Source organism: Chrysemys picta, chromosome 14 (genome assembly GCF_011386835.1).
Source record: "Chrysemys picta bellii isolate R12L10 chromosome 14, ASM1138683v2, whole genome shotgun sequence".
Taxonomy (NCBI): domain Eukaryota; kingdom Metazoa; phylum Chordata; order Testudines; family Emydidae; genus Chrysemys; species Chrysemys picta.
Window position 1 is genome coordinate 27243598 of NC_088804.1, and position 24849 is coordinate 27268446.

The 24849-nt window shown below is 41.8% G+C and overlaps 1 protein-coding gene and 1 long non-coding RNA gene across 3 annotated transcripts in view; one reads left to right on the forward strand and one right to left on the reverse strand.

Annotated features, from left to right (window-relative positions):
- Nucleotides 1–18834, forward strand: part of CDH16 (cadherin 16) — a 67897-nt gene extending 49063 nt beyond the window's left edge. For both annotated transcript variants that reach the window (XM_005310892.4, XM_065567239.1), the window contains exons 14-18: nt 515–648; nt 5742–5981; nt 7443–7559; nt 16959–17075; nt 17404–18834. In XM_005310892.4, coding sequence (XP_005310949.3) covers nt 515–648; nt 5742–5981; nt 7443–7559; nt 16959–17075; nt 17404–17516 — 721 coding nt within the window. In that variant the 3' untranslated portion in view covers nt 17517–18834. The remainder of the gene's footprint in view (nt 1–514; nt 649–5741; nt 5982–7442; nt 7560–16958; nt 17076–17403) is intronic.
- Nucleotides 1–24849, reverse strand: part of LOC135975625 (uncharacterized) — an 86272-nt gene that overhangs the window by 40957 nt on the left and 20466 nt on the right. The window lies entirely within an intron of this gene.

The window sequence follows — 24849 nt, forward strand, 5'->3', positions numbered from 1 at the left end:
TCTCATTGACTTCAGTGGAAATCACCTGTATCCCCCTATGGGAGAATATGGCCCCAGGAGAATTTCTATCTACTGTCCCCAGTTTAAAGGTAATGCTCCTTTAAGAATTCCTTAAAAGAGACAGGGTTATTTTCACATTTATTTATACAATGAAGTGTCTGTTTTTAAAGCTCTGGGCTTGAATATTTCAGACTCACTAGATATTTTGTCAATTCCATCTTAATTTTTGATTTAGCAGATTGGAATTTTCTTCCTTTAATTTCATGTTAGTGATTTTGACTTTACCCCACAGCCTGAATCTTACTGTTCAGGGGAAAGGTGAAGTGAATTATATAATTAATAGCTGCATCATAAATGTGCATAGTAGAATTGGCAGGCTAATGAGGAATAAATCATATTCTGCTCGTTGTGAACTTGCAATGATATTACAGGCTAATAACAAAACAGAGTAGGCTATGGTCTTATTATTCATTTAACATACTATAGATCACCGCTATCACATTTCACTCTGCAGTTACTCCCTAAGAAATGATTCAATGAACTGGCTTTCCATTGATGAGCATTCTGGAGAAGTTAGAGTCATGCAGGCTTTGGACAGAGAAATGATGCAGGATGTTTACACAGTGCAGGTTATTGCTCAGGACAAAGGTAAGAATGTGTGTTTGGTTTTGGATGAGAGATGTTTCTTTTGCTCTCAGGGAAGAGACGGAGGACCAAACTCAGAGGTGATGCATACAGGTTTGTAAGTGGCATATTTGTAAGTGGGTATATGTCTAAATAAGACATTCAGTCTACATTGGCATAACATATGCATTTGGAAAAGGGGGGCAGAAAAGTTGTACTTTCTCTAGACTTTGACACACCTCTCAGATTGGCCCCGTGTCTCTCCATGGAGTCTATCTCGATTACAAAGACAGGAGCATCATGAGTCTATGAAACCTTGCATGATTTCACTAATTTTGCCAACAGCATGGAGAGAGAGATTTCATTCCTGCTTACTTTAGGGACATGGGACTAAGACTTCTGTAAGCAGTGATGGGCTTGTGTTTACATTATGAGGTAAAAACTAACAGTTCTGTCATTACCGTATATGAAATGTGCAGCAGAACACACCTTCACCAAAATCCTTCCTTAATGGACTTACTGGTGGTCCATTTACTATTGAAAAGGACAGGTTGCACTTCCTGGACCTATGCATCATCTACACATCCATATCTGAGATATACAGACTGCAAGGATTAGTAGCTTTGATGATTTGTTACAGCCAAAGTCTGCTCTCATTTACATGCTGTAAATTTGAAGTAACATCACTAAGTCACCAGATTTACATCAATGTAATTGAGAAAAGAATCTGATCTTTTGTTTCACCTTCCAACCAACCAACCAACCAACCAACTTGAGATATCACTTTTTCCCCCCAAAGTGTTTTGTCAATTTAAAAATAAAGTGGCCACTACAGAGCTGGGAAACTTAAGGGAAATTGCTTAATGCCAAGAAAACAAATTATTTAACAAATATTTTGAAACATACCTAAAGAAAAGCTAGCTACTTTTTCTGTTAATCAAAGCCATTCACCACAATCTGTATTCCATACCCCTCCACACTAAGAATTGTATATGGCTGGCCTTATTGAAATGTCCAGACTTAAAAAACTCTTTCAGTTGTATTTAACAAGAGAGCTTGTTGAATGATATTCAATTCACATTCAGCATCACAAACAGCATAACTTGATTTTAATTTTTCTAACTCTACCACCACTGCAATCAGTGGACACAGGTGCATGGTCTGATTGTATGGATGGAAAATGACGAGGTTGTTTTTTTAAAGACCAAAGCTGTTAAGTAAAGCATATCAACCATTTATTCCTATAAACGCTGCTTCTCAGCAATGATTCACACTTCAGTGATGTCACAAACAAATTTACTTAAAAAACAAACAAACAACTAATTCAGACAAGAACATTCCTCTTTCAGCCTGTCTGATTCACACCTGTGTCTGACACCAGATAGAGAATTTACTATTGTCATTGTCAATGAAAGAATCATACGTGAATGCAAGTATTGTAATTATATAAAAATCTTCTATGTCGTATGAAGCTATAGTCATCTGGCTGCAGTGTGTAGTGGATGAAAGGCTTGGCATTCAAATTGCCTAAAGCCACCACCACCACTGAATGGTAAATCACTGAATGTATTTAAAGGGGCAAGGTCAAGGAAATGACTGATCACATTTCTTTACAGACGATTGCAGTGAGAAACAAATAGGATGATTCATTCCAAAATATAAATAGCCACAAGCGCTCAAAAGGCCCAATCCTGCAAGGCACCGAAGCCAGTAGGAGTTGAGGCAGCTCAGCACCTTATGGAAGGAACTCGGCACATTCCAAGATCGCACCTGATATCTTAGCTTAGTGTTCTCTGGTTACTGAGGGAGGGTCCATTCATAGAACTATCTGTAACCATACATAGTGTTCTGAGTACTGACAGGGCAACAGTGGAATCACCTCCACAGTTCTAACACAGATACTGGCTGCTACTACTTAGTAAGGGATTTTTTTTCCTACTGCCACTTTATCAAATTTATATTGGTAAAGATGCTAGTGACTCAACTTGAGGATCACAAGACTTGCCACACAATACGAATCATTCTGGCTTTTGATCATTTGGTTGGGGCAGAGTACATGGACAGCTTTGGTGCATATCTTTGTCCGTTAACTCTGACAGGGATTTCATGACTATACTGATTAGGTCTGATATTTGGAAAGTATTTACCAATACATATGATTTTATTGCAACTTCTAAGAAATATCAATTGGTTCACCTAAGAGCATCCTCCTTGCATGGGTTGAGACTTAAATTCTCATCCGTTGAACATAGACTCATAGACTTTAAGGTCAGAAGGGACCATTATGATCATCTGGTCTGACCTCCCGCATGATGCAGGCCACAAAGCCGTCCCAACCCTTTCCCTTGACTCTGCTGTTGAAGTCCCCAAATCCTGTGGTTTAGAGACTTCAATTAGCAGAGAATCCTCCAGCTAGCGATCCCTGCCCCATGCTGCGGAGGAAGGCGAAAAACCTCCAGGGCCTCTGCCAATCTACCCTGGAGGAAAATTCCTTCCCGACCCCAAATATGGCGATCAGTAAAACCCCGAGCACGTAGGCAAGATTCTCCAGCCTGACCCTCATTAGCCATTATACTATTTACCTGCCATGGCACGCTGTTCCTTTGACTAAAATCATGTTATCCCATTAGACCATTCCCTCCATAAACTTATCTAGCTTAATCTTAAAAGCAGACAGGTCCTTCGCCCCCACCGTTTCCCTCGGAAGGCTGTTCCAATATTTCACCCCTCTGACGGTCAGAAACCTTCGTCTAATTTCAAGCCTAAACTTCCCCACGGCCAGTTTATATCCATTCGTTCTCATGTCCACATTAGTACTGAGCTGGAATAATTCCTCTCCCTCCCTGGTATTTATCCCTCTGATATATTTAAAGAGAGCAATCATATCCCCCCTCAGCCTTCGTTTGGTCAGGCTAAACAACCCGAGCTCCTTGAGTCTCCTTTCATACGACAGGTTTTCCATTCCTCTGATCATCCTAGTGGCCCTTCTCTGTACCCGTTCCAGTTTGAGTTCATCTTTTTTAAACATGGGAGACCAGAACTGCACACAGTACTCCAAATGAGGTCTCACCAGTGCCTTGTACAACGGAAGCAGCACCTCCTTATCCCTACTAGATATACCTCGCCTAATGCATCCCAAGACCGCATTGGCTTTTTTCACCGCCACGTCACATTGTCGACTCATAGTCATCCTGCGGTCTACAAGGACCCCGAGGTCTCTCTCCTCCTCCGTTACTTCCAACCGATGCGTCCCCAGCTTGTAACTAAAATTGTTGTTAGTCATCCCTAAATGCATCACCTTACACTTTTCACTATTAAATTTCATCCTATTTCTGTTACTCCAATTCACAAGGTCATTCAAGTCTCCCTGCAGAATATCCCGATCCTCCTCCAAATTGGCAATACCTCCCAGCTTTGTGTCATCCGCAAACTTTATCAGCCCACTCCTACAATTGGTTCCTAGGTCAGTAATAAATAGATTAAATAAAATGGGTCCCAAAACCGAACCTTGAGGAACTCCACTGGTGACCTCCCTCCAACCTGACAGTTCACCCTTCAATACGACCCGCTGCAGTCTCCCCATTAACCAATTCCTTATCCACCTCTGGATTTTCATATTGATCCCCATCTTTTCCAGTTTAACCAATAATTCCTCGTGCGGTACAGTATCAAACGCCTTACTGAAATCAAGGTATATTAGGTCCACCGCATTTCCCTTATCTAATAAGTCCGTTACTTTCTCAAAGAAGGAGATCAGATTGGTTTGGCACGATCTGCCTTTGGTAAAACTATGTTGTAATTTGTCGCAATTGCCATTGACCTCAAGGTCCTCAACTACTTTCTCCTTCAGAATTTTCTCCAGGACCTTGCACACTACAGATGTTAAACTAACAGGCCTGTAGTTACCCGGATCACTTTTTTTCCCTTTCTTGAAAATAGGAACCACATTAGCTATTCTCCAGTCCAACGGAACAACCCCCGAGTTTACAGATTCATTAAAAATTATCGCTAAGGGGCCTGCTATTTCTTGCGCCAATTCCTTCAATATTCTCGGATGAAGATCATCCGGTCCACCCGACTTAGTCCCATTAAGGTGTTCAAGTTTGGTTTCTACCTCGGATACCGTAATCCCCCCTCCTGTATCTCCCTCTGGGGGTGACAACATCTTTGTCACCCTTCTTTAGATTCTCTGGTCTAGGAACATTCCTTTTATAAAAAGAGCTTAAAATTATAGATATTCCTTTGAGTGTTGCTGTATCAAGGCAGCATAAAGAGGTGTTGTTATCCCTCTCTCCTACAAGTGATATCTAGATCATACATCACATGAAAGACTGCATTCAGACCCAAGTACTGAGTTTAAAAAAATACAGATGATTGGTTTTAATTTTACCAATGCACTAATAAGAAAGCTGGGGCCATGTTTTCAGCTGTTGCCATTAAATGTGCAGACACAAAAATGCACGTATACGTGTGTGCACAAATGAGAATTTGGTCCTACAGACTGGATGCTGTAATTGAGTGCATTGCACTTGTATGCTAGCAATCAATAGGTGTAAATGGGTGAGAACACCTGAAAATTTGGCGCTGGAAAGTCTACACTGACTTCCTATGGGGAGAGAGGGTTAGGATTTCTGATAAAGTTAGATAAGGAAACATGCTTTCATTCTCCTCCTTACAAGTTACTTGAAGGTTCTCAAGACCAAATGATTCATGCTGTATGACCAGGCTGAAAATGTGAGGAAACTTCCAAGATATTAGTGGTTATATTACCTAAGCTGTTAGACCGTGATCGCATTACAGTATTTGATTCAGAGCTGTATTCTATTAAGGCTTTCTGTGAACCTCATTTCCTTTATATGACTGTCTGGTTTCATACACAAACCTTCCCACTTTCTCAAGTTTTATGGCCAAAGCTTTCAAAAGGACTCAGCACCCAGAATCAGGGCCAGATTTTCAAAACAGCTCAGAATGCTGGGTGCCAGTTGGGTACTGAACATTTTTGAAGATCTGGTTCCAGATTTCCAGAAGAGCAAGGAAACATTATAAACAGCAGTAATTCTAGCTCAGAAGTAATTTCACTGCAATTTTATCTGCTTCACTTTGTGGTTTTCTTGCAGGTAGCCCATCAATGATGGTCACTGCTGATATAGCAATCCGCATCTTGGATGTCAATGACAACTCTCCATTCCTAGTAGGAGACTACTCCAAATCCCATCTCTGCACACCTCAGAGGGAAAAGCAATCCATCATTATCAGTGCATTTGATCCCGATGGGGAAGAAAACAGTGTCCCATTGATTTTTGCTCTTGCCAATAGCCCCATGCTTCAGAGAAACTGGAGGATCAACCTGATCAATGGTGTGTGAATGGTAACTATAGGCTTCATTACAGAGAAGTGATAGAAAGCCCTGTTTTAGTCCCCCTCTAACTTTCTCTTAGGAAAATTGTTTGGGCTGAGAATTCCCATGTTGAACATGAAGGCCAAGGAGAATGTTTGTGGGAAGTGGGAAAGACATCTGGCAAATGGTTTTTCCATTACAGGTCACTAAAACATTATTCTGATTTCAAAATTTGCTTTTTGTTCTTTTTTGGGTCTTACACTAACAGCTTTTTACTACACTTTCAAACGTTCCACATGGTTAAACACCCCTGAAAAAGCTCAGGATGTATTTGAAGGAGAGGAGTTTTAATTAAGCCAAATGATCAAATATTGTTTGTTATGGATGGTTTGAGGGTCCAATCCTGCTCCCTTTGATTTCAATGGGAGTTACTGACCCAGTTCCTGCCCTTGATAATGCCAATTGGAGGTTTGGTCATTGGCTTCAAGTAGGAGCCGGATCAGCACTTGATCATGCTCCTTCAATTGACTGGTTTCAGCCTAGAGAGCAATAGGATTTTTCCATAGCTGACTGCTAACAGTTCTCCATTCCACTCAAGTGGTGGAGGGCAGTATTTTTGGAGTGGGGGCGGGAGGCAAGCACTCCAGGTCAGCACATAAGGGTTGTTTTATTAGGGAGAACCAGTAGTTTTTTTTTTCCCAGTTAAGATTGAAAATACAATATAAGGCTGATTTTGATCTCCTTGTAACTGTTAAAGAAGGGTAATAGTCTCACTTTTCCAGCTCTTCCGGTTAAGTCTCAATAGCAACTAGAAGATTTTCTGAAAATGCTGATTAAACTGAGTAGGCACTGGGAGATCAAAAGACTTTAAAATGGCTCCCTGTTGAAATTGTCTCCTGTGTTTGTGTCCATCTGACTACCGCATACGATAACATTACACAGACAATTTCAAACATTTTAAACTTTGGTTCACACAAGTGGCAGTTTTCAAAGGCAGGAGTGGTAAAATGTTTAAGAAACGGTCAATATTTGAAAGCCAGATGTGATTATCATTCCGTGATGAAGCTTACGGAGAAAGGAATTATAGCAACAGAGAAAGGTTTTGTCATCAGCCTCTGAACTAATTCAACCTCTGGTTAGTTTTCAAAAGTCAAAGGAAGTTCTCACATCTGGCAAATAGATCTATGAGGTGTTTACATGAAAGATGCACAAATAAAACCCTAAGATAGAGAGATAGATGAGTCAGTAGGGATTTTAATATATTTGTGTTAGATATCAAAATCAAAGTATTTTCTCTTAAGGGCTATTGTTAATGGGAAATGTTACTGAATATTTTCAGTGTAAGGTTAGAAGAGAGGGAATGAATGCAAGCCACAACTGGTTTGTTTTATTTTGTTTTTCTCTCTCTCCCTCCCTTCTAACCCTCAGCTCTGATATTTGTCCTTCTGTTTCATTTTGCATGTTCTCTATTACTCCGCAGACACACATGCTTATCTTACCATGGGAATCAGTTGGCTGGAACCCAAAGTGCACCTTGTTACCATTATCCTGAAAGACAGTGGGACTCCATTTAAAGCCCAACACATTCAACTACCAGGTAATAAGAACGCATTTCATGCTGAGAGGGTTCTTATAACAGTCCATTGATCTACTTCAGCAGTTCTCAAACTGTGGGTCACACCCCCATTTTAACGGGGTCGCCAGGGCTGGCTTAGACTTGCTCGGGCCAAAGCCAAAGCCCGAGCCCCATTGCCCGGGGCTGAAGCCCAAGGCAGTGGGGCTCAGGTTACAGGCCCCCTGCTGGGGTTGAAGCTCTTGGGCTTTGGCATCCCCGCCCAGGGCAGTGGGGCTTGGGCTTTGCCTCAGACTTCAGTCCCCTCTCCTGGGGTCACGCAGTGGCGTATTATCACCTAGGCCGACAAGGCCTAGGCCTAGGGCGGCAAATCTGAGCACCCACGGAGAAGCTCCCCTGCTCCAGTTCGCCTCCTCCACGAGCGTGCCGCCACGTCCTGTTTCTCTCCCCTCCCTCCCAGTGCTTGCACCGCGAAACAGCTGTTTCGCGGGGCAGGGAGGGAGGGGGAAGGGGGGGAATGCGGTGCGCTGGGGGAAGAGGCAGGGCTGGGGCGGGGATTTGGGAAAGGGATCCAATGGGGCAGGGAGGGGGCGGAGTTGGGGTGGGACTTTGGGGAAGGGGTTGGAATGGGGGTGGGAAAAGGGTGGAGTCGGGACGGGGTCAGGGGCGGGAAGGGCAGCAATTATTTCAGGGCCTAGGGGCGGCAAAATCATTAATCTGCCACTGGGGTCACGTAGTAATTTTTGTTGTCAGAAGGGGGTCGCGGTGCAATGAAGTTTGAGAGCCCCATATCTACTCTTTTCTCCACATTAATAAGTTAAGGAGTTACAAAGATCTTCCTTTGTAAATTATGGTCTCTGCTGGCCTCTCTCTTTTCCCCTCTTTCCATGTGGCACCTGTAATGTAGCACCTGCAGTGGAATGTCATCTCACATAGCACTCAGTTTGTTTTCTGGGTTTTAATCTGGAGGGTGTTTTTTTATAATCACACTGGTGTTCTATTATTTAAGCCAGTCTCATTATATACAGCACACCACGTGCCACGCTGGAGCTTCAGTACAGACATCTGCTTGTAAAAAGAGTCTTGCCTCATGTCAGGCAGCACAAAGTGTTGGTAACAGCAGAGAGATCTGGCACAGGGGGAGACGCAGGGTCAAATGCAACCTCAGGAAAGTCCCTGATTTGACAAGGTTGCTCAGATACGCTGGCTGTAAAGGGGGCATGCCTGCTAAGAGACAATAGCCACAGCAGAACATCTTGGGGTGGGTGATTGCTCCTCATCTCAGCTAGAGATACAGTGCCTCCATGGCAACCCTCTGAAAGGAAGAAGGATCACTAAGAGACAGACTGGCAAAGAGAAGACACCGAAAGAAAGACAGGAAAACCCAAGGATACTCTTTGGACCACTCTTGGTCACTTCCAAATAAAGGGCTAAATAGTTACAGCTCCCCTTTGCCAATACCCTAGGAAGGGGAGCGGACACAGGGAGCCTCTCCAACTAGCACATCAGTGCAGGAGCCAGACAACAGAGACCTAATATTCAGGCTGTGTGAGGCAAGTGACTACACCAAGCAGCCAGCAAGGCCAGCAGCATGGCCAGGGTCCTGCCACACTGTGCGACAGCAGATGCAGTTCCTTTTTGTAGCAGGTGTAAGCACAATATAGCATGTTCACTGTGGGACGGTGTATGTGTCTGCGTTGCATTGATGAAAGTCCTCAGAGTATCTCCAGTCAGCCACCTTCTCCCTATACCTCCTGGAGAGAAGCAAGTCCATGATTTGGCCAATAAGGGAGACTCGTGACAAGGGGTTTAGACTGGATAATCAGAATGGTCCATTCTGGCCTTAAAATCCACAAGTCTGAGGTAAGAGGTTTTTAAGGTCTGGCTTGACAAAGTCCTGGCTGGGATGATGGGGGTTGGACTAGATGACCACCCCAGGTTGCTTCCAACCCTGTGATTCTAAAAGGTGAAATATTCACAGCAAGCTATTCAATACGTGCAGGACTTGTAGAGTCTTTCAAAATTCTCCAGCCAGTGCAAATTATTAAGCACAATAGAGAAAGATTTCATGCTTGTTACTCAAAACATCCAGGTTAGGAACATGCCTCAGCAAAAATAAAAATGAATTTTCCAGAGAATTAAACCATGTAGCATTGAGCTTCTAGTGGCCTAATGCTGAGGCTGTTCTGTGCATTCCCACTGACGCTATTTTTGCTGCCTTCCTTCAAACTGTCCTGAGTGCCAGAATACATTTTGGGAAGAGCAGTTTTGTTTCTCTGACAGCATGTACGTGAATGCATGAATGATATTTTTGCCCTAGGCGAAGAACCAAAAATCTATGTTTCTGTTTTGCATCTGAGCTGTTGCCTTTGTATTTGTGAAAACATTTGTAACTTCAACAGAAGATATGCAGTCAATTATTTTAGTCTCTACCTTATTTGTGTCTTATTACCAAGAACCTAGACCAAATTAATGTCTGGTGGAACCTCTTGTGTTAGTTATGTCATGTAAAGAAAATGAAAGCTTTCCTCAAGGATAAACACCGGATGCTAGAGCCCCAAAGAGTTACATAATTAAGGTGCCCTGTTCAAGGACTGTATTAACAGTGCAGAACATATTTTTAACTACCAACAGTGTACATGTTAACCGTTCATTTACAGCTCCTCTCTCAAGTAAATATCCACAGTAATTTTCCTACTACAGACCCAGATGAAGCTATGGTAATTGGATGGAAAAGCCCCTCATGTGCGATGTGAGAGATGGCTGGGGTGGCTGCTGATCCATATACAGAGATTTCTTCTAATGGTTGCTATTTAGGGACAGAGAGGGGGAAGTATGGAGACTGGAGGAAGAATGAGGGTCTAAAGAGTCAGGGAAGGCAAGACCAGTAAGTCTGACTTCAGTGGCAGGAGAGATCCTAGGCACATGAATAAGAGATTAGATCACAAAACAGGGAAGAAACATGAGCTGTTAAAAATGAATCTACATAAATTATTTTTCAGGTATCTAAAAGGGTGTCATAAGGAGGAGGGAGAGAACTTGTTCACCTTAGCCTCTAAGGATAGAACCAGAAACAATGGGTTTAAACTGCAGCAAGGGAGGTCTAGGTTGGACATTAGGAAAAAGTTCCTAACTGTCAGGGTGGTTAAACACTGGAACAAATTGCCTAGGGAGGTTGTGGAATCTCCGTCTCTGGAGATATTTAAGAGTAGGTTAGATAAATGTCTATCAGGGATGGTCTAGACAGTATTTGGTCCTGCCATGCGGGCAGGGGACTGGACTCGATGACCTCTCGAGGTCCCTTCCAGTCCTATAATCTATGAATCTATGAATAAATCGTAAATCTTATTTGCTAAACTTAGTGGAATTTACTTAGGGGATAATGAGCAGAACACACAGGATTGAATACAGCAAATAATCTACTCCAGGTTCAAAAGAAGGCACATGCCATAACACAGCACAGTCTGCTAGTATCTAAGGCTCTAAGTGCTGTAGAGAAAATTATAACATTAAAAAGTGAAAGCAGCTCAGAACAGGAGGAGTTTCACAGGTGTCATCTTTTGGGTCTGTGCCAGTGTAATTCTGAGCACTTATCTGAGCTGTATGTTTGAGAAAGGGCCTTGTACCTTATATTTTATACTGAGCTTTGCCTCTGGGCATCTTTATCTTTACAAAACTAGGATTGGACAGCTGTATTTGCTATTTAAAGAGCTGCTCTTGCACCTTTAGCAGACCAGGGACATTTCTGCTGCTGATGTTCTGCTATGGTCATTGTCTGAAAGCAGCTACAGACCCATTTACAAACAGGGCTTGAGAGTTCTCCCAGGCCTGTACTCACCTATGGAGGGAAGCAAAGCACTGCTGAGAGGGATAACTTCTCCCAGAGGAGGGAAGGAAGCTGCCTACTTTGCTCTTATATTGGGACTGATAAGAGGAGGAGCCGGAGAGAAAGCTGCACCTGAGTTGGGCTTAGAATCAGCTCCTAATCAAGGAGCTATGCAAAGGGTCATGAGAAATTTGAAAGGGCTGGTAGAATGAGCTTCACTTTATTCTGGTGCTGGAGAACAGAAGGCTACCCCATGGGCAATGACTCCATCTGGCATTTTGAACATTGTTCCCATGTTTAGTGTCAGTTCTTACAATTTTGCTTGTTTAAGCCCTGTACAGAAGAAACAGAATTGAACCATCTCCTTTTCCTTGACCCCAGAATGTCATCATGGGCAGATGGTCAGTACTGCTCACTCATCTAAGTGTCGGACAGGAATGACCAATTGACCTTATGGTCACTCTTACTGATGACACTCATTCAACTAAATAGATAATAAAGGGCTCAAATTCAGAGACAGCTGGATAGGTTAGGGACACATATGGATAGGCTAATACTGTCTATCTTAGCCTTGAGCATGTTTTTAAATTAGGAGGCTAAGAAAGGGAAATCTTTCTGCAGTACTTACCTGTACAAGCACAGAAAACACATAACTAGTGCATTCAAACTTGACTCTGCACAACCTTGCAACTTGGATGCAGTGAGTGTGAAACTCTACCAAGAACTCTACCAGAATGGCTCCTCCACTGTCCACGCTTAAGTGCCTGTTAAAGATCCTCCTGTCCCAATGCTTATCGAGTTGACTAGTTTATAATCTGACTGTTAGTGTTCCTTTCCCCTAACCCGTCTGTCCTTAAGACTGTGAGCTCCTCAGTGCAAAGACCATCCTCAAAAGTGTCTAACACTTAGAAGTTGCTACTGAGAGTAAAACACTGCTAAGAAATGATGCAATCTAAGAGAGTATGTTGCTTATGAGCATGCATCTGAGCAATCCAGGCTTACAACAGTGGTTTGAAATTCCGAGGCCTAGCAGGATGGGGTTCACCCACATTAGGTGTGCATCCCTGGGCATGTTTCCTCTCACGGCATAGGTCAGGAGTATCAGACCAGGTTGCTGTACCATGTGTTGATGAGCCTTAATAGGATAAAGCACATCCTTGGCTATGCCTCTGGCCTGGAGAAAACCCTGGTCTGGTTCACACAGCTACATGGTGTGGCAGTGCTGAATACAGCCTCTCTGAGGCAAAGTGGGGTGCTTGATTTGTTCACAGCCCTGCCGGTACTCAGGGTGCTCCTCTGGCTCACCACTATTACAGAAATGTGCAGGCATGTGAGTGCTGGGACAAACCTAAAGGGTTAGGACAGGCTTGTGTGAGCAATGAGCAAATGGCACCCAAATAACTGCAAAACATGTACTGACTTAATCCGATCCTGCAATGAGCACCTGTTAATGTCAGTGGGGTTCTGCACAGGGTGCCCTGCCTGGAGCTCACTCCGGAATCAGGGACATTGTTGGTAGAACTATATTTTAATGAGACGTTTCCTCTTTTAGCAGACAGTCTGCACTTCAAGGGAGTGTATTCTTATTTCTTCAGTCTGGGCGTTGCTGCAAAACCGAGAAACACACAATATACACCAACAACCTATAGCATAACTAAAATACAACAAGACCTCAGACATATTCCTATTCAGCACAGTTTGGGAATCACAGGGTACTAGTTTACGTTTCAAATGCCATTCTTATAGTTTCAGTTTTATATTAAGTCACACATACTGTAACTGGATGCTGTGAGCACATGGAACAGATCCAGTTGCAAGATCAGAATCAACTACACGATGCCACAGTATATTGAGATTTCTAAATAGTTAATGCACTGTAGTTTGTTTTGTCTGAATTCATAAGATGTTTCAAAAGCCTCAGTTATATTTTATAAGGTCAGCAGGCACTTACATTTTTGAGAGCCCATGGCAGTAAATGTGCGTGGGTTCAGTAGTCTGTAATGTTTTGATATTTGTATTTAAAATTGCTACACAGATTCATCTGCATGCATTGCACTTGTATTTGAAAGAGAACCATTTAGAGGGGCTATTTTAAGGATCGTTAAGTGGAACATCCTAAGTGCGAACACACTGAAAAGATAAATGGAAACATTTAATATCAATGCATCACTATTCTGCTGCACCCCAGTTGTCTGTAATCAGACTACTGTTCCATAGCTCCTTTTTAAAGACTGCAGTAAGAAAGTAAATACATATAATGAACTGTAGCAGTAACACCATTCATTAACACAGGCACTTACTTTCAAATAAGAGAATTCTGTGAATTCAATGGCAAAATCATAGCGCACCTATAGTGCTGGGAAGACAGGAGAGAAGAGTACTCCAAAAGACTCTTTCACCCTCATAAGAGCATGGCAGGATACTGGGCTATTGCTCCGTTGAATACTAAGGGCATGGACCTTATGAATGGAGTCACTGCCATACCAGGTCAGACTGAAATCTATCTACTCCATAGTCTCTGATAGGCTACGTTTACACAAGGATAAAAGACCCGCAGCATGGCCGTGGCTAGCCTGGGTCAACTAACTCAGGCTTGCAGGGCTCCAGATGCAGGGCTAACATTTCTGTGTAGACATTTGGGCTCAGGCTGGAGCCCAAGCTGTGGGACCCTCCACCCTTGCAAGTCCCAGAGCTTGGGCTCCAGCCTGAGCCCGAACGTCTCCACAATGATTTTTCATCTCTGGAGTCTGAGCACCACGAGCCCAAGTCAGCTGACCTGGGCCAGCAGTGGGTTTTTTATCCCTTTGTAGACGAAGCTATAAAGGCCAGTGTCTGATGCTTCAGAGGAAGGTCTAAGAACCCACAGTGGGCAGACCTGGGAAATTTGACATCCCCCATTAATCTAATCTAATAGATAGTGATCTAAACCCTGATGTATGAGATTTAATAGCCTTTCCAAAATTTTTGTGAGCATTAACTGTTATAACTTTGGATATTCTTGTTCTCCATTACATGACAAGTCCCTTTTTGAATCTTGCTAAATTCCTGGCCTCAATGACTTCTTGTGACCATGAGATCTACACGCTGTGTATTGTGTGAAAAAGTCTTCCCTTTTATCAGTTTTAAATTTGCCACCTTTTAATTTCATTGAATGTCCCATGATCCAAGTCTTATTGAAGTCAATAGAAAGATTCTCTTCGACTTCAATGGTCTTGGGACTGGGTCTTTAGTGAAACTGACTAGCGCATCTGTAAGTTTAGGTAGACAAATGTTCCGATTTAAATACATGATTAGTTTTACTGAACTCAAAAGGACTACTCATGTGTAAGTTAAGCACATGCATAAATCTTTGCAGGATGGGTTCCTAAGAATTTCAGAGATTTGGTCACACAAAGCTTTTGTCAAACAATTTGAATCTCAAATAAATGTATAAAATCACAGGTCTGTTTGCAGACAATCTATGAACAGGGAAAAGAGCTAAATTTACCTTATAAATTACTTGTTGTAAGTTGTTCATCGGGTTCTATTAATGCAAATGATTTTCTCATGAAAGGGTTAAGACTGATATCTCAGAGTTGAGGCTTTGTTGGTACATACAGAGTTGAATATGAGCCAAGCTCTTGCTTTTAAAATGTTAGTTTATACAGCTAACTGTGCTAAGTAGGGTTGGAAAGTTGTTATTACTGAAGATGTTACTATTTTAAAATAATTTTGCTAATGATTTCTTTGCAATTTCTCTCCCTGTCACATTGCTAGCTAGGGCTTAAAATATACGGAAGATGGTTTTTATTTTTGCCAAATACCTAGGCGAGGGCAGAGAAATGTTTCAGGGTTGTTTACACCTCTGATATGTGAGGTGCTCATCAAAAAATTTTGTTGAGAACGGGGATGGGCGAACTTTTCTGGGCAAAATAAACCCTGAATCCTAGTCTGAAGCTGACCTGAGTTCCCATCTGTTTGAGTTTTACCCATATGAATACCAGGTCTTTGCCTGTGCCTGCTTATCCTTTTCTTTCGTAGTTTTAGATAATTTCGTCTGATTCCCATTCTTGGATTGCCCAGAAGGAGGGTTTATTTTGTTACAAATAAGGCAGAGCTGAGTTCAGCTGCAAACACAGGATCCTCTTCCTTTCCCAACCTTGTAATCCTGTGTGACCAGTATCCCAGGGGAGCCGCACTGAGGTCACTCAATTAGGGTGAACTGCAAAGAATGGGGCAGGCAACCCCCAAAGCTGGTGGATATTCCAACAGTTAGATTTACCAAACATACACAAAACAGCCTCTATAATACCTTACTGGTTACCAAGAAGCCAACACGGTTCCCTTAAAGCAATCCAGCATCAGGCCTTCACCCAGACACCCAAGTCAAATATGATGAGGATTACTGAAAATCTTATTCATCATATAAAAGAGTTCTACCAATCCCAAAGGATCGGACACATTACCGCCCACGTTAATGAATGTTCCAGACCTTACCCAAATACACGCTTACAGACAATTCTTATTAACTAAACTAAAATTATTAAAAAAGAAAAGAGAGTGTATTGGTTAAAAGATCAGTATACATACAGACATGAGTACAGTTCTGAGACCAGATTCATAGTGGAGATGGTGAGCTTTGTGGTTGTAAAGGGTTCTTTCAGATTTAGTCCATAGGTTCAATGTTCATATTCAGGGTGATCCAGTTAGGACTGGAGATCTCTGCCTTATGACTTAAGCTTCCCCTGCATGAAGCATCAAGTAGATCTGAGATAAAAAGGATCAGGATTCAAAGGGGTTTTATACAGTTCCAGGCCTTCTCTTGACAGGTCGGAGTCCTTAGGCGAACAGTAGACAATCATGGAAACTTTGAAGTAAACCTATTTTCTAAGCATCACCGGTAATTAGCAACACAGATTAACATAAAGCAATTGCTTGTTTTCACCATTTGCAGGTGATTTGCTATACATTTCAAAGAGAGATGAATACAGCGATATCCTATGTTTACAGTTCATTTAAATGTTAATATTTCCTTTTGATCTCTGAATTAACAGAATACAGCATAGACAGGGACTGCTCGATTATATGCAAACACACAAAAACACAAACATTATCTACCAATATATCCCTAAAGGTTGAATCTGGGTCAATCAGCCTGCAAGTTGCTTAACCCTTTCTGGCCACGCGTCACACTTTGTATAAGATTCCTTGCAATTATATAACAGTGGTAGCAACAATGATTTGCATCGTCATACTCTAATCAGATAACTTCACACCCTGCCTTACATTTTTAGTATTCTTTACCACAAGAATCAGTACAGGACTTGGTGGAGGAGGCAGTATAGGCAGGTATGCCATATCCAACTATTGTTAGTACAGACTGAAAAAAAATAAGGGGTGGGGAGGGAAGAGGGTGGGAACATGTTCGAGAATGTGCCCACTTGGGAATTGATTGCTCCAGGCAGGCACAAGATCTGTCCATGTGGAGCTCATCATCCTCCCCTCCAGTTTGAGTTCTGGCGAGAATGCTCTTTCAACTCAGGGGATTGTCCCTATTCATCTCCCATCTCCCTCATGGGAGTTAATCCTGAATTCTTTGTCTTTCCTTTTGAACCCAGTGACTATTTGCTTGTGTACCATGGAAGGAAAATGCATGCAAGAGGTTGGAAGGATGGAAGGGAAGCCTACAGTGATTTCTGCAGTAAGCGTTATCGTTGGTACCTTGGGAACTATAGGTATGGAATTGCCCATAAAAACAAAACAAACCAGAGTCTACTTTGTTTTAGAGAATCTATGTCTGCTCATTTCTAGCTGAGGTAGCATTTCAGTGGAAGTATTCTCTGATGCACAAGCTATGTTTTGATATTCTTACTATTACCTGCCATAATATTCACATTTTTTTCTTCTTCACTTGCAATATCATTTACAAACACAAAAAAACAACAACAAAGAAAGCAAAAAATAACAAGGACTGGTTTGTGAATTGTTCTAATACAAAAATGTGAACACTGACAAAGAGCTCGTTAGTGTTAAACTCATTTTGTTTTCCATTTCTCCCCCCAGGTATCTTCGTGCTCATAATCTTTGTTCATTTGACCCTCCTGGGAGCTAATAAAAAGAAGAAACGCAAAGCTTGTGACAACCTTTATAGTCCATACCATGACACAGCAAAATAATGGCCCAACTTATTTTACAAAACACTTGCAAATGGATAGGTCAGCCAACACAGTGTGTGTCAAATCACATTCAATATGGTACAGTATATGGGATATATACAGTATATATCACAAACAATGCAGTGACTGAACTCCCTAAGTAACTGAAATGTCATATTTCTTTAACCTAGGAAACCTCCTTCAACAAAAAAAAATGAACTAGAATGTTTTTTGTCAGTGTAAGAATGTTTGAATTGGTTTGAAAAAGTAAATGGGGACAGACACAGAGGATCAAAGTCCCAGGGACTCCAGGTTTGTATCATCTTCAGCAACAGAAATGTGATTTCTTTCTCTCTTTAAGGGCCTGATTCTAAAAGGTACTGAATAGGTACTCTTAGCTGGGTGTTGAGGGCATTCGGCACCTTGCAGGATTGAGCTCAAATAGAAAGCCCTACCTTGTTCCCATTCATGTCAATGGTGAAACTCCTGATGACTTGAATGAAAGCAGGATCAGGCCCCAAATAAGTAAGTAAGAGAGCAGCACAAGGTCTAGGTTAGTCTGGACTCCATGGAAGCCTTGCTGATTTGGTAGAACCTTGTTCCCTCTTTTCTTTAGATAGGGTACTTATTGTTAGAAAATTGCCTTGCATCCCTGTTGTCATAAGCAGTGTTAGCCTGTCTTGCAGTATAATAGAGTAGCCCAATCACATTGTGTGTGCATAATTCACTTCAATCCCACATTGTAAGACAGAATTTTTAACAATAATGGCTGAAAAACAATCAGTAGTTATTTTACATCCCTGTTCATTCTTACAAATGATACTCTCGACTCTCTTCTTCCTGCCCCTTGGAAGTTCATGGGTTCTAGTTATTCAATGACAAGATCAGAAACTGCAAATGAAAGCTGAAGTACTTTTCAGAGCTACCATTCTAGTGGCCTCATTCAGCACTGCAGAAAAATACTCTTCTGTTCCTTCTGCTCCAACTTACTGCAAGTGAAAAATAATGACTTTTGATTTAAAAGATATTAAAGAATTGTAGATTTCTGGGAAGCTATCATTTTCTAACTGCTGGGAAATTTTCATGGGGCATTAAGCAATTTGGGAGGCTAAATGATGATTGGAGCTCAAGAATTTTATAGTGCTATAAGTTGTATGAATCCAATAGAGTTTATTAAATATTGTAATTAAATGACCCTTTTGTTTTCTCTGATAAGTTAAGTGACCTATAAACTAGACTCTGCTCACTAAAGTATTTCTCTGCTTGTCTTTATATTATGTCCAGATGTTGGAAAATAAATATGCACCATAAGAAATTAAAGCAACAACATTAACACTCATTTCAGATCTCTGCTATTCAATTAAATCTACATAAGGAGAAGATACTGCTCTTCACATTGTTTCTCATGGCTGTGAAACATCAGCAAGGAAACACTGCCAATAAACTTGGAGATTTAATATTTACTGGGCCTGAATCTCAGGTCTAACCCAGTTGCTGGGAAGCTGGCTGAACTGACTTCCTGAGGCATTCCTGGTGTAAGTGAAATCCTTGGGTGGTAGAAAAGCAGCCAGAATAGCTCCAACAATCACTCCACCCTGATGATCCCTGGCTGCCAGAATGGACCCTAACGCCACCCAGAATTCCACTAGGGACTGGCCTGGCTCCAAGACTGAGGGCACACAAAGGTAACTTTGCTCACCAGCCAGCCCAGCTGCACCAAGCGTATCTCGCCACAGTCAGGGATCTAGCCCATTGTCTGTAATCTGACACATGCAATTCTGTATAAAACACACACACTAAATACTTTCACTGACAGTGACTGTGATTCTACGAGCTGTCTCTTACAGGTTAAAATATTGTTTTTAGGGATTTTTAATGTCATGGACGATGATGGACATTTCATGTGGATACTTAAAGCTGTGGGACAATTTCTGTGTTGATTTACAACCTCTGCATACCTATTGACTTTAACTGACATCATCAGGATTGAAGTAAAGGGGAGTTAAGTACCTAAATTGCTTAGGTGCTTTTGTAAATTTCACTAGGTACCTATCTTTAGATGCCTATCTTTGTATATCAGCCCCTAAGTCTCCTAAATTACCTAGGGGTCTGACTATACTATTATAAATTCTACAGCAGCACCGCTGTGATGCTGCAGCGTAGACACTGCACTACAGACACTACAGAGATGGAATGGGTTTTTCCATCACCATGGTAAATCCACCCCCTCTAAAGACAATAGCTAGGTCAGCTGAAGAATTCTTCTGTCAACCCAGCAGTGTCTTCAGTGGGGGTTAGGTCAACTTAACTACGTTGCACAGAGTAAAACATTTTTCACAGCCCTGAGGAACCAAGTGAGGTCAACCTATGTTTTAGGTGTACACCAGGCCTCAGTGACTTTTGAAAATGTCCCCCCCGTGTCTCCTAGTTGTGGGTGGCACAGCTTACTGAGATTCTATTAAAACACACAACTTGGATTTTAGTCAGAAAAATGAGATGTCTCTTTCATAGACAACCACAGAAACTACCTATAAATTAGCTGCAGTTCATAGAGCAATCTATTAAAATACTGACTATTTAAGACGGCCTGTAATTCTGCTTTGCCCCCAAATATGAAGACAGGTTATGTGAAGCAGAGGCTTACAAAGAGAGGTGGAAAGGTGTAAGGACTTGTGTGGACGTTGATATTAACAGTTCCTCTCCCCAAAACCCACTTTATAACTCATTAAGCCAAACTGGTACGTACAAAAGTTGGATCATTGCAACAATAGCACAAAAGTTTGTGTTCTTGCATTTCACTGGTAACAATATGTCTGGCAGATGTAGATACAGTTGCTGACAGTAATAACAAGCCACTTTCCTCAGCACAACGATGGTGACGGAGGAGACAAGGTGTGGGTGGCATTTCAACTCTCTGGGAGGGTTGTTTGTAATCAGTGTTATTTGAATGTGGTTGTTGGCTCGTGGTTTCCTTTATTTTTGTTGTGTAACCAAAATCAGATACATACATAGCGAGGGCATGGATTTTCAGCGCCTGGCTCCCATTTGCGTTTGCACTGTTTTGCGCAGGAACACTCCTGAGTATACACTTCGATGCAGCGCCCCCTGCAAGCAGAGGTAATAGACTCTACCCCCCTGTGCACTCAGCTGATGGGATAGGAAATGACAATTCTATCACCTGGATATGCAGGTGTGAGAATCTCAATAGGGTTCACAGGTGTGCATGCAGGTGTATGTTCAAGATTGCATGCACTCAGCAGGAGGCTGGGTTTAGGCCGCACTAGAAATACAACCTTGTACTTTTCCGAAAACCATGTTATTTACTTGACAGACTTGCCTGCTTCTCCACAACCTGCTGTGGTATTGGGAGTCTATGTATTGTGGGCTAGGCAGTCATTTGAAAATATGTGGGTTTTACCCAGTACTCCATAATGATCCCTTACAGTCACTACAATCTAATGTGTAAAGCTAGGTTTTTTCAAAGGAGACAGAGAATTAAGTGCCCAATTCCCATTGAAATTTACTGAGAGCTGGGCACCTAACTCCCTTAGGCTCCTTTGAAAATCCCAGACTCAAGCCAAGGGTAGGCAATTCTAAGAAGGAGCCACTTGACGTTGTTAGCCATAAGAGATTTTGTCGTGAAAGTCATCCTGTCACCTGCTGGAAGGAGCTCTGTTGCACAGCTCTTGTATGCACAGCAAGGATTCTCGTTCTTCCCCCCAATGGTGATCGTTATAGGAGCTCAGACACTAACCCACGTGGGAGAACTCTGAGAGGACGGAGCAAATCCACGGAGGGGGCCACTCTGTCAACTCGGCCTTCCTTTTCTAATTCCCCTTTCAAACTATGTTTAAGGAGCTTTCAGTTCTGGCCTTTCCCTGACTGGTTTTTGGCCTTCTGTGAGCAAGCGCAAACAACCCCTCTTTGCACCCTCTAGACATATATCTGCTATCACCACAAGCTACACGTTGTCTTTTTAATCAGACAGGGATGTCCTGTTCTATTAGTCCAAGGTGGCAAATACAGAGACATGCACATACTGAGAATGTCACTGCCAATTAGGTTTTCATGATGATAAAGGAAGGACCAAAAGCAGCACGAACTATTTCTAAGTCAAGCAAAAGAAATCCAGCCATCTATTGTTTTTCTGGTAGCTGCAGACACCTCCTTGTTAGCTAGCTTTACAGTTGGAGTTGCTCATTGGCTTTCTGTGGATATAACCCGCTTATGATTGATTAGCAGAAAGTTTCATTTCACTGCCTGATGAAAGTAACCTTTAAGAACCACAGCCCGTGCCTATGATCACATCTGAGGCCATTTTCTTACATGGTCATGCTCACATGGTGAAACTTCAGCCCTCTCCTGGTCTAAACAATCAAAAATGAACAATCATTTTTAGAAACTAAAATGCAGTCAACTGGCTGAGGGGGCTTTTGCCAATCCAGACATTTGATTTATAATTCATAAAAAACAAAACTAAAACAGCAAAAACCCCATACACCAGGAGTTCTCAAACAGGGGGTCGTGAGGTTATTACATGGGGGGTCGTGAGCTGTCAACTCCACACCAAACCCCTCTTGCCTCCAGCATTTATAATGGTGTTAAATATATTAAAAAGTGTGTTTAGTTTATTAGGGGAGTCGCACTCAGAGGCTTGCTGTGTGAAAGGGGTCGCCAGTAAAAAAGTTTGAGACCCACTGCCGTACACACAACTATCCCCGGGGATTAGAAGAGGGCTTTGGTTCTGTTGTAACAAAGCTCCATTGAAAGAGAAGGTGGGTGAGGAGACCTTTGTTACAATTGAAGCTGATCTCAAAGCTTGTAACGTATAATAATTAAATCCACCATCTGCATGTTGCTTGTTCCTTTTTTTAGTAGCTTTTTCTTTTCTTTTTAATTTTTGCTAAAAATAAAACTGACCTGAGGCTGACGTGACCGGGACATGCAGTACAGCCTGTTCAGTTTAGACTTGGGCCTGAACCCTGCACAGAAGTCAGATCTGAGCCCAAAATATGGTTTGCTGGCTTTCTGGGGAGGGCATGCTTCCATGAGCCCATCGTTCCATTTCTGAAGAGAGTAAACTCCAGTGGAGTTTCCACCTAGCAAACCAAGACAACTGATATCTCGTAGCAGAAGGGTGCCGGATTCTACTACCCTACACAGGGATGCAGAGCTGATCTTTAGGTCCTAGAACCCTAAACACTGGCGCAGTGGGGTTAGTACTAAACCTGAGTGGACTAGCTTTTACCAGGTTAGAGGCTTTCTCAGAGGCAGAAGGAACTAGGGTCTGGAATGGGGAGGCATTTCTATAAATGGCTTTGCTATAGCTAAGTAAAGCTTCCCATAATAAATGTGCAACCTCACTGCATGAAAACCAGCTGAATTTCTGCTCTTCTTGTCCTTGCATTATGCATATTCATCCCCTGTCCTAAAAAGATGATACCTCTGAGTAAAATAAATCTCTTTCCTAGCTCACGGAATAGTGTCCAGGTTCAAGCAGGTGCTTTGAGGAGTACTGTAATTGCCAATTACCAATACTTAGCCAGGGAAGCCTGATAAAAGCTGAACCATTGTTTTTAAGAGTGTCCTCAGGAGATGGTCACACAAACCCACTCCTTGCAATCATGCAAGATGCATTGCAGCATGAAATGAATACAGTATATTCAGTTATAGTTCGAACTGTAAAAACACTTGCATTCATTAAAAAAAAAGTAAAGCTATAATTAAACAAATGGAGCAATGATGTCTCCTCTAGTGAGTAAGAGATTTAAAAAAAAAAGATTGAGTGGCAAATAAAAATGCATTAGCTCCTTGAGAATTAAGTTTTATATCAAGAAGAACTTAATTCCCAAGGTGCGTCTCAAGACATAAACAGGAGCTGTGCAGCACAAAAGGTAACAGATTGTATCACAGTCCGTCTTCAGGAACAAGTCAGATGAAAGTCTCTTGTGCCACAGTGATAAACCAGTATTGTAGCTCCATATTTGAGTAAAACATTCTGATTTGTCCTGTGGAAAGCCTTCATTTGGGCAGTCAGATATCACTTAGCCAAATGCAGCAAAGTTCCTTAATTCTTTTACTAGTAGGTCGATACTACACCATTAACATTCCACGGAAATCGTTAGGACATACCTGCTATTTTTAGCAGCACAGAAAGTGCATTCTGGCAGAACCTACCTTAACATTCAGCAGCTAAGCAGTTAAGGGGAACAGAAATTGCACTTTGTTAAAGTCTAAAACCAGACTCTTAAAAATGTAAGATATTCACAGTTATACACTGATGACTTTAACAGCACATCCGTTCCCACTCCCACAATCCTCATACAATTTTTGCAGTCACGGCTGAAACAGAAATTGGGTGATAGTTGTTCAGATCCATATATAGTACGCAACTAAAGAGGGGCTGAAACTAAACAGTTTCCAATCCAAAATAAGCTTTAAAATCAGCAATCAGCCATTAAACAAATGAACCAAAAATGAGAATAGAGCCATTACTGTAAAAGGAATGTAAACATGAAGTGTATTTTTAAACTTTTTTCCATCCCCAGGATGGCTATAACACCTTAAATATGGTAATTGTTTTCTCTAGACCTGAAACAGATGTAAAAGTTTATAAGCTCTCTCTTGATCCTTTTGATTTATGGATGAGTGCGTCTGACTTGAATACGTAACTGCTGTATAGGTGAAAGAGTGGGCACACTGCTCAATTAACTGACCCTGGACCAGCTAGGAACTGATTTTAGGGAGCAGGCATGTATGCAACTGTGGATATGTAAATATACTCCTACCTTGTATGTGCATGTGCACACACACACACACCCTTATCCTGGCTACGTTAACTGCTGCTGAGGCATTTTTAACATCATGCGAGTTAACCACACTGAAACAGCATTTACTCCTGGGGGAGTTCTGCGCCAAAATTTTTTTTTAAATTCTGCACACAATATTTTAAAATTCTGCATATTTTATTTGTTAAAATAATGCAGTATAATCGTGCTTGTTTCAATTATTTTGGTAATTTCTTTAAACTATAGAACAATGGATGGAGAATAGGAGTGGGGGGCATTGGAAGAAGTCACCAAACCCCCTCTGTCTAATAGTAACATAGCTAGTATTGACCCTTTACTTTTAGTTATTAGTCAACAAATATATGCAGCCATGTGCTCAGTGTTACATCATAGGCAACTGAAGAGCAAGTGAGGGCTGGGGACTCAAACTCACAATTCAGACTGGCTACTGACCATCTCTGGAAAGGCCAGTAGCAAACAGTTCATGGAGCACATTTTGATAGGAAATTTTTTCAGTCCAAAAATTTAGACCAGTTCTAATCACTAAAGCACCATAAGCATTTATA